General features: G+C 42.3%; 1 protein-coding gene across 1 annotated transcript; it reads right to left on the reverse strand.

Moving 5' to 3' along the window:
* Positions 1-715: 715 nt before the first annotated feature.
* On the reverse strand, positions 716-10,087 carry LOC123399451. The gene is made up of 3 exons (XM_045093862.1): positions 9,942-10,087; positions 5,875-5,954; positions 716-2,126 (listed from the first exon to the last, which is right to left on the reverse strand). Exons 2-3 carry the CDS (start codon positions 5,900-5,902, stop codon positions 901-903), a joined length of 1,254 nt encoding a protein of 417 aa, XP_044949797.1. The 5' UTR covers positions 5,903-5,954; positions 9,942-10,087; the 3' UTR covers positions 716-900.
* Positions 10,088-10,575: the final 488 nt, after the last annotated feature.

A 10,575-nucleotide genomic window follows, 5' to 3' on the forward strand; every position in this document is an offset into this window, starting at 1 on the left:
GATTTATATTACCTTGCTTTGCCACACCTATCACCCATATTTTACCATCTCTTCGCCGAACTAGTGCACCTATACAATTTACCATTGTATTAGGTGTGTTGGAGACACAAGAGACTTCTCGTTTCTTAATTGCAGGGTTGCTTGAGAGAGACCATATTCAACCTCTGCTTCCCTGAGTTCGATAAACCTTAGGTCATCCACTTGAGGAAAATTGTTTTTGTCCTACAAACCTGTGCGCTTGAAGGCCCAACATAGTCTACAAGAATAGAAGCGTGCATAGACATCACTCCCGCAGATGAAAACCCATTGTCGGGTTATACAATGTGGTGCTTCCGGGTTGGCCAACAAAGGGGGAGAGGGATGCAATAGCCCTTGTCCGTACAAAGTTGAGGGCGTTGGTTGCCCATGAACTTACTGGGATTGATTTGATCCGCTGCTTGTTAAAGTTTTTCCGGTAGTGAAGCCAGTGATGTCCTGAGCAGGATGCTCTCAAATATATTGGCTCAGTCATCTCAATCACGGTATTAGCAAATTGTTGCACACACTTGATGGAAGTGCTCTCTCCCATTGACAGGTGATCATCAATCAAATCTGCAGGCAAATTGCTTCACACACCTGATGGAAGTCCATGTGAGTTGCTGGCTGCAAATGTCCCCACAACATTAAAAGTGCAACTTTCCCACTGTAATGCAGAGATGCTAGCTAGTTGCCAGTTTAAGGAGGCAAGAAGGATAGTGTGTCTTCTTGCTATAAATTACAAACTGTTCGATTATTTACATATCTAGCTTAGCAACATGCCCACACAGCTAGCTCTCTCTCCCTCTAAAAAGGTTCGATTATTTTTACAAACACGCGAGAAAACTGCCTATAGTACAAATTACGAAACAAGATATAGTAGCATTAATTTGAGTAGTTAAAACCGAAAAGATTACCAACATACATAGCCGTTGCATGCAGTGGTAGTTGCAGGCCAAGCCGGAAAGAAACCAGACACCTGAGCAGCAGCGACACACCCCACGCTATCAGCAAAGCACAGGCCCATAGCTTGAGCATACCCGAAGCACCATCCTCCTTGCCAGCAGGTGCAACTTGCTGCCTCATCCAGTGATTTAGCATGAACACGAGGTAGCATGTCAGGATCCCTGAGACGCCACATGACACCTGGAATGTCATACACCAGCCGGAGACCCCAGAGTCACCCATGGTGAACAACAGGTACAGGAAAATAGCAGCAACCACCACTGCACCTTTCAAGCCAAGCCAATTTATGTGTGCCTTCATTTTGTCGATACTCGTGATGGAACTGCTGCCTGGTTTAAGGTCAATGTGAAGAATTAACCAGCCAAGCACAGGGATGACCTCCGGCAAGCAGAGGAGAACAACATGCTCGCCGAGCCACTCTGCGGCCACCGTGTGCACCGTCACTAGTAGAAGGAGAAGCAGGGTCTTGTGGAGCATCTCTGACGCTGGTCCTACCCCCGACAAAGAGGCGCGAGCGCGCAGCTTCATCATCATACGCGTCAGTGCCGCCACCATAGAGCTTAGGAACAGGAGGAACTGGGAGATGGCGAACCGGTCAGCTTCATGGTCTGGAAGTTGGTCCATACCCAATAGCGCACCGAGCGTCATCATCACTATGATCCCAACCTTCTTAGTTTTCATTTTGGTCTCCTCGGCACCGTTAGAAGATCCTTGAGTAGTTTTATTACGACTGCTGCCACTCGTAGGACGACTGAAGTTGAAGCGGATTGCTCGTATGAAAACAATGGCTATCACGGGAAAGATGAAAAGCCAGAGGAATCTCAAGTTGATGTCCAGTAATATCAGATAAGATATGATCACAAGAATGGTTGTGTCTCTGAATATCCGCACGTCATGACGCCACGTGATCAAGGACATTAATGGCGTAAGCGCAGACGGCGTTGGCAGCAGATTGGGCAAGAACTCTTGCCATTTCACAACTATATAGGGGCCGCAGATAGCAACCTCCATTGTACCGGTTACTAACTCGCAGGTTGGGCAAGAATTTGTGTCGCCCAATAGATACGCATGGAAATTGACGACAGAGCTGACCAGTGTGCACCACGCTGCTATTAGGCATATTACATCCGATGCCCCAAGCTTTTCTGAAATAAAAAATGGAGATGATCAGATCATGAAGATGTCAAGAAAAAAAGGATTTCGTCCCGCTTAAAGCGACACAGTGAAACCTGTACATGGTGGTGAGGTGATACTCTTACAAAGCATATCACAGGAAAACAAGATTATATAAATATTCAAACCATATAACAAAGCGTCGACCTAGACTACAAACAAGAGATGGAACAACGAATCCATTAAATATGGCCGGACAATCGTTGCACCGCTCACACCAAGATGTCGTCGGGATGGCCCCCTCGTCTCATGCTTTCGAGCATGGAATGCCGATCCTGTTGGTTTTGAACCGCCAAACCCTCCAAAAACACCATGTATGTGTACATGCAAAGCTAGCCAACCAAGCAAGCAAGCAGCTCGATGGATTTAGCAGAGCAGCACATGCACGTATACGTGTGGATAGCTAGCAGGGCTTAGTTCGCTTGGATTACAGCGTCGTCGACGGAACTCACGTGAACTTAGCGAAACCGATCGGAAAGAATTTTCGTTGATTGCTGCAGGGGGCGTGTCGCTCCTAAGCTTTTTATTGCTTTTCGTTTTTCTTGATCTGATGTAATACAACGTGGATTACGTAGGTACGCTATCCTGCCCCTATTCAAAACATATTCGGTGACTATTTTCTGTCCAAGCCGGACAAAGACATCGTGGTTAATTTCAATAATCATCTCCTAAACACGATGTCCTCACTTTACAGTTTGGACGCCGATCTTTTCTCGCATCTTCAAGAACTTCTGTCATTCGAGAGACTTCGTGAGAATATCGGCAAGCTGGTTTTTCGTGTTCACGTGCTGAACTTCGATCAACCCCTCCTCAATGCATTCCTGGATGTGATGGAACCGGGTATCTATGTGCTTGCTCCTTTCGTGATGAACCAGATTTTTGCACAATGAGATTGCAGCTTGGTTGTCGATCTTCAATGACATCTTCTGCACCTCCCGCTTTGCAAGAATGGCTAGGAGTCTTCTTAGCCACACTGCTTGACAAGCCGCCGTGCTTGCCGCTACGTATTCTGCCTCGCATGAAGATAGTGCCACCACCTTTTGCTTGTGAGAATTCCAGCTAATCGGATTCGGGCCAAGGTAGAAAGCCATGCCCGTTGTGCTCTTTCGGTCATCAACATCACCTGCCATGTCGCTATCTGAATATCCACAAAGGACCAATCCTTCCTTTCTCTTTCTGTACGTGCAGCCAAGATTAATAGTGTCTTTCAATAGCGCAAGATTTGCTTGACCGCGCTCATGTGCTCGGTTGTCGGATTCTCCATGAAACGACTCATGATCCCAACTGAATAAGCCAAGTCAGGTCGGGTATGCACCAAGTATCTTAGGCTGCCCACAACGCTTCGATACATTGTGGTGTCCACCGGCGGATTTGAGCTACGCTTGCTCAACTTGTGACGTTGGTCCATTGGAACCTGTGTCTCGTAGCAATCTGACATGCTACACATGTCCAATAACTTGACCGCGTAGGCTGATTGACATAGGGAAATCTCTCCGGAGCTTTGCTTCACTTCGATGCCCAAGTAATAGCTGAATAATCCTAGATCACTCATGCTAAATTTGTTCTTCAATTGCCCTTGAAACGTTTAATTTCTTGTACGCTATCTCCGATGATAACCAGATCGTCGACATAAACTCCAACTAGCAGGTTTGAGCCTTTGGAATTCTTTGTATAGACTGTGTGCTGAAGGGGACATCACTTGAAACCGAGCGAGACCAAACTTCGGTCTAACTTTGAGTTCCAAGCTCTTGGCGCTTGCTTCAACCCGTAAAGTGCCTTCTTGAGCTTGTAAACTTTCCCTTCTTTGCCTTTCTTCTCGTAGCCGAGGGATTGTTCCACGTACATTTCTTCTGTGAGATCGCCGTTGAGGAAAGCGGATTTAACATCCATAAGATGAACCTTCCAATCCTCTTGTGCTGTCAAAGCTAGGAGCACTCTCACTATCTCGAGTCGAGAAACTGATGCAAACACCTCATCATAGTTTAAGGACGTCTCATGCTTTGGAGCATGGAATGCCGATCCAACCTACGGTCGACCTGGAACGCATGTGGTGCCAGTGAGGACCCATGTAAAAGATTGGTATGCAAGCGTGATTGCCCCATGCCAGAGTCGATGGAGCTTCGAGATGGAATTCCAAACTTGCCCCGATGACGACACCATAGGTATGATAGGCTCCATTACGATGCCCTCGGAAGGGTGCCGACGCAGTGCGTCGACGCCGCCAAGACTGAGGAGACGTCAATACTTTTCATATGGAACCTGCTGGTATGGGGAGAGGAATCACAACGATACCCTCAAGAGGGATGCGCCAGCCATGGGCATTGCCGGCTGTGGCGCCAGAGCACATAGCTTTTGCCCGGAGCATCTCACCGATGGAACACCGAAAAAACACGAGCACCAGCCCACCCAGAGGGTAGACCGTCTACCACCAAATTAGTCCTCTTGAGAACGACTATGATTCACCGGTGCCTAAGGATCACCAGCGCCAGAACCATCCATTGTTGCATCCTTCACCGCCAACAGGACCAAAGAATGCAACTGTATCTGCTGCAGGGAAACATGATGAAAACCCAACTAGGTGGTGTGGCAACCCTGCTGCACGGAAACATGATGCAAACCCAACTAGGTGGTGTGGCAACCCTGACGTCCAAGAAACCCTACATCGTAGCATCACCTCTGACCGGCATAGATACACCCATCAAATAACAATTTAATGTAGACAGAGACATGGAAAAATATCCGACGTAAATATCTATTGACTAGCACATAAAACAGAATCACACCACGAAAGACCTATCAAAACACCGCATTATAAATAAATAAAAAATACTCCATCATCTCGCACACTAACTAAATGAAATTCTTCCTCGGTTCCAGATATGAGGTGTATTTTTTTCTTGAAAAGCCAAATTTATTTAACTTTGACTAAGTTTGAGGTAAAAAACATCAGCATCCACAATACTAATAAATAAAATATTAAAACTTATTTCATGATGAATTTAATGATCGCAACTTGATATTATGGATCTCTACAAATTTGGTCAAATTTGAAGAGCTTTGAACTTTTTAAAATCTAGTACATCTATATTTTAAAATAAAAAGACTAATTTATTTTATAAAAGTAAAACAACACCAACCGTGCAGCAAAGTGTGCTTAATCCTTCTAGTTATTAACAATTTGCACGCTGACCGAACTTAGTGTAACACACATGGCTAGGTACGTTGTAATTGAACTAGCACACTAATGTTCAAGTACAAAATTTGGCTTGGTGCTGGCATTGCTCTGTATTTATTTTATACTTTTCAACAATGTCCATTCAATGAAAGAAGACATTCCAGTCGACTACAAGGCTTCTGTGATGATTTCATCACTCTCAAAATATTATGCCGACTCAGTATCTAGCGAGAGTTTATAGAGCTATATAGAGTATATGTGAGTTCATAGGGGCAAATCTATGCAGGGGCAGTGCCATACCCAAGGCAGGCATGGCCTTCGCTTGGAGCACGATGGAGTTTTGTTTAGTTGACTTTAGCAGAAATACCACGGTAGTACACTGTAGTATCCTATAGTAATGTGGCCTGCCTCTGAAGCTGCTTTATCTCGATTTCCCTACTTAATGCATGTGCGTATATGTGACCCTCTGCGATTGCACCGTGTCAAAACAAGATTGGTCTATGCTAAAACAATTTGAACATTGACGAAAGCTGAGATAGACTTACCCGGGGCTCGCTGAGAGTGCCGCGCCATTGATTATAGCTTTCCCAGGCCCTCGGTTGATCGATGGGCCAACTTGGTAAGCCTGCATAGTCATAAAATTGTCATTGAATGTAGGTCCTCCATTAATCACATCCTCGGTCGAGTAAAAGATTCTTGTATGACCCACGCAACTGACTAGATGCCTATATTTCTTCGTCATATTTAACATATATAATCGTAAAAAGATTCAAAACTAGATGATGTTCCGCGCGTTGTGGCGAGAACCTTGTTAAAAATATATGGATAAGTGACAGAAGACTAAAATTAATGAAAAAATAAATATAAAACTTTCTTACATGACTTAATTCATTGGAAAAAAATAATGCATGAGGTGGTATATTTTGCATGAAGAGATTAATGAAAAAAGTAACTTCCGAGTTCATGCATGACTTGATGATGTGGCATTATTGCATGCAGAGGATAAATTATCTAGTAGGTTGTAGCTATTTAAGAATAATGGAAAAAATAATGCATGAGGTGGTGTGTTTTGCATGAAAAGATTAATGGAAAAAGTAACTTATGACTTCATGCATGATTTGATGATGTGGCTTTGTTGCATGGAGAGCAAAATTAGTTAGTGGGTTGTAGATATTTAAGAATAGAGGATACCCCAGCATAATCATTCTAAGTTTAAGATAAGATACTTGAAATTACATGTAGACCTAGGTCCTCTAGTATATCACAGATGAAAACTCAATCTTTAGGAAACAATTTTTTCATGCCTAAAAAATTCCTTACGAATCTAATACTAAACCATTTTGTATTGCCATGCTTGAAGAGCAATAGATAAAAAGTTTTCTCGCAAAAAATAAATAAAAATGAGGAAGCACTTTTATGTAATGTGCAAACAGAAAAGGAAACTAGATTGTTCAGTTATAGTACTGATATCTGCGCTACTCTTTGGAAACGACTTTATCTTTTTGTTTACAAGTATAAATTCAAATCAGTTGCGCCTAGACCCGTGTTCATCTAGGTCTTTTTGAAAGATTATGCATCTAGTCTGTTTGCTATCCTATTGGGCTAGGTTAATTTAGGAGAAGCTCAATTTAGGAAGGAGAAGTAAATACATGAAGAAGCTAATACAAATATAAGTTTTTAGTGTGTAATAGATAAGTAGATAGATAGAAATTCTCGTAAAAATATGCTTTTGTGTTCTAGAATATTTCTATACATTTCCGCCCTATTGCGTGTTTAGTATATAATTCTAGATAGATAGATTTTTAATGTTTTCAGTTTGTGGAGAAGTCATATATTTCCTAACACTTTGTAAGATTGGAGAATAATCATTTCCCAGTTAGACCACGTGTAGGAAGTTACGACACTCCTAATGTCATTTTTTTTTTTGGAAAAAGAGGACCACAGCCTCCGTCCTCTGCATCAATCGATGCATGCAGCCATTTTTATTAAACAAGTGATCAAACAAAGTCTTAAGTTCTGAAGTACATAGCAAACTATGCTAAAAACCGCTCACAAGAAGAAAAGAACTGCCACATCCGACGAAAATAAATAAATAGACTACGATGCCTATATACCTAGTCTATTAGTAGTTCGTCATCCAAACCGACTCAAGATAGCCCATGCGGCTGTCTCCCACCGGTTGCACCAAATAACCATAAACTCTCTGGAGTCCACATGGCTGAGTACGACCACGTACGGAGGGTCAAATTATTATGGCGCACTGCAAATATAGCTTTTAACATTACTCAAGCAACAAGCATTAACACGTTATTTGGGATGTGGCGCAACGGAGTAGACGGAACTATAGCGAATCATATCAGGATTGGAATAAGTGCGTTCTAAACTATATGAAACACGAAAAATGATCTGATTTTGAATTACAAAGGAATACAGGTTATCTACTTAGCACATTATTATAGGCATAAACTAGTGGCGCATTGTATTTATAGTGGAGAGAAAGTGTAGAGCCGTGTGTATAGGCGATGTCTCCCCTTTCCTTTGTACTTACTTTGTAAACTAATATAAGACCATCTAGATTACTAACTCTTTGTTAGTTGATGCTTAAAAATAGTACTATCTCTGTCACGGTTTAGAAGACATAGTTAAATTTATGTACATTTTCACAATAGACAAGGTTTAAGGCACATTGCATTTATTCCTAGCATATAATTAGCACTCCGTTGTACTCCCTCCGTTCCTAAATATAAGTCTTTTAAGATATTTCACTAGAAGTCTACATATGGAGTAAAATGAGTGAATCTACACTCTAAAGTATGTCTATATACATCCGTATGTAGTCCACTAATGAAACATCTTTAAAGACTTATATTTAGAAACGGAGGGAGTACTATTTTTATATGCATGCGTAGTGTGAATGCTATTTTTTAACTCATTTCACAACCAATCAATAACCACCTAGGTTCTAGAGAATTTACATGCACGTCTTCTAAACCGTGACGGAGGAAGTAAAATGTTATGGCTGGTTTTGCCAGCCGTAACCCCTTAAAGATGAATATCTTGCTTGTTGAGACCAATCCTGCTGGTTTGTAAATAGCTGTCATCATCCGAGTTATCAAGCTCATCTAACCTGGGTTTTCTTTTAGTTTGGACATAGTTGCATATGCAAGGTATGCGAAGAAAATACTTAGGTAATAGACCTCGCCAGAAAAGAATCTGTAAACAACAAAGAACGCCGCTGGTAAGAGAGAAGCGTCTCTCGAAATGAATTGAGGCTTGGTTGTGCTGTTTGGGAGATAGCACCCAGTGAAGAGAAACCGTAGGAGAGAATTTGCAGGCACACATGGATCCACGTGTAAGAAGACCACATGTCCCTGTCGTCGTTTGCTGCAGAGACAAAGGTGAAAAGGCCATTTCCATCCAAAAAGACAAATGGTCGACTGTTGCATCGGAGGACTTCAAAAAAAAAATCTACCATACAAAAATAATTAAAATTTATATGCATACACAAATACATATATAACACGTTCAGTGAAATTTTCATAACAATAAAGTTTCAAACGTGGCGTAGGCAAGAAAATAAATACATTCATGAAAATGGACCATTTTTTGTAGTTGGGTCGGGATTTTTTTTTTCTGCAGCTTGCCGTCATAATATTTTCGAACAAAATTTTACAAATCTGTCACAAATATGTACACTTGTAAATATCATTCTTAAATCATTTGCAATAAAGTCCTTCAATGCACCCATCCGCCAAAATTTCGAACCATTAGCGCAGAAAACAAAAATACGAGGAGTTTCTTCATAGCGATGAAGTGCCCACACTGCGGGTACAGACCTCGCCGATGCGAAAAGGAGAACTGTAATGGACACATATGTACCAACCATGGGCGATCACCTTGTAAACGTGTTTAAGCTCGCAGGTAGAGTTTGTACCCACAAGAGCATGTTGAATTGGCCCATCGCTGTCGCCGGCAAGATCCTGACTTCGGCAGTTGGGCTTCTTCAATTATGAGTCGCCGCATGCACTTGGAGCAAGTGCCGGTTGCCGCCTCACAATTCGGGTTCTCTTGGGCAAGGTATGCCAAGATTTGGAACGAGAGATACCAGCAATGGATCTGAGTACGGGTGTAGGTATAGCAGAGCATGATGGTTTCTCGGAGTTCCATGCAGATAGTGATGGTGACTCACATGTACGAGTAGTAGTGATGGAAGAGGTGTTCATGCCAGCAGATGAGACATGCGTCGATTCTTGTAATGGAAGAGATCACAAACGCTTCTTGCCTAGGGAGAAATATGTCGGTGCTCGCAAGTGAGAAGCGGAAAGATCTGTCATCGTGAATGTCGGATGGGGAGAATTCTTCTAGTGTCTGCAGACGTGCGAGAGAAACCCCAAATTTTTTAGTGGATCAGACACGGACCAACGTGCCACCAAATGGCGGTGGCAAAAAAACCAGGCCAGCAATTCCACATGGTGTTCTCGCCCAGGGAAAAGACATGGATCCTGGGAGGATCCCATTGGACCAAACAAGTTCTGGAAAAATGAGGGACTAGGAACACAGCGCTGATGTGCATGTAAAAGAGAAGAGAGCTCACCAATGAACAACATAATACCTATATAAAATCTATGATGCAGAATCAATGGATCCACCTATGCAGATCTGGCTTGAGACACTCCGCTCGGAGGCCATGTGTTGATCTCACCGGCGATGGGTTGTGCAAACACCTCCCCGTGTATAGATGTGGTGGGTTTTCTTTTGGAGAGGAAGCATTGGAAATTGAAACAAGTTAGCTATCCAGGGGTCCATTATAACAAGAGCAGAGCGGCCCCATCCTACGTCGTTCTCGACGACTTGGCAGACCTCGACCTCATCACCGGTCCTTATTTTTTCCGTAAAGCTAACACGCAAATAAGCTTTGGCCAGCGGTCGTTATCGTTGTGAGTATATTTTATTACTACACTACAGTAATTAAGATGAGTGTACCTTTTTTATAGTGGTTATCATGTACTTATTGAACGACCTATATTCTATACGGGTTTATTAGTCTCCCTTGTATTTTATTTTGAAGCCAAATTTGACGCTGTATATTTATCACATAAAATATGAGTTATATGTACATATATAGTTAAATTGAATCATTGAAAACTTTTTTAATACAAATTTGACAATATGTTTTTTGGGGTAGTATATCTAAAGTTTGGCCCACAATATGAGGGGGGCTAATAAGAAATTGTAAAGTGATGAAC

This window comes from Hordeum vulgare, chromosome 5H, assembly GCF_904849725.1.
Source record: "Hordeum vulgare subsp. vulgare chromosome 5H, MorexV3_pseudomolecules_assembly, whole genome shotgun sequence".
Lineage (NCBI taxonomy): Eukaryota > Viridiplantae > Streptophyta > Magnoliopsida > Poales > Poaceae > Hordeum > Hordeum vulgare.

Bases quoted from the DNA above. Each gene is read 5' to 3' on its own strand.
- LOC123399451 (XM_045093862.1), bottom strand. From the start codon at position 5,902: ATGGCGCGGCACTCTCAGCGAGCCCCGG. The intron at 2,127-5,874 runs GTAAGTCTATCT...TTTTTATTTCAG, and splicing joins GCACTCTCAGCGAGCCCCGG to AAAAGCTTGGGGCATCGGAT.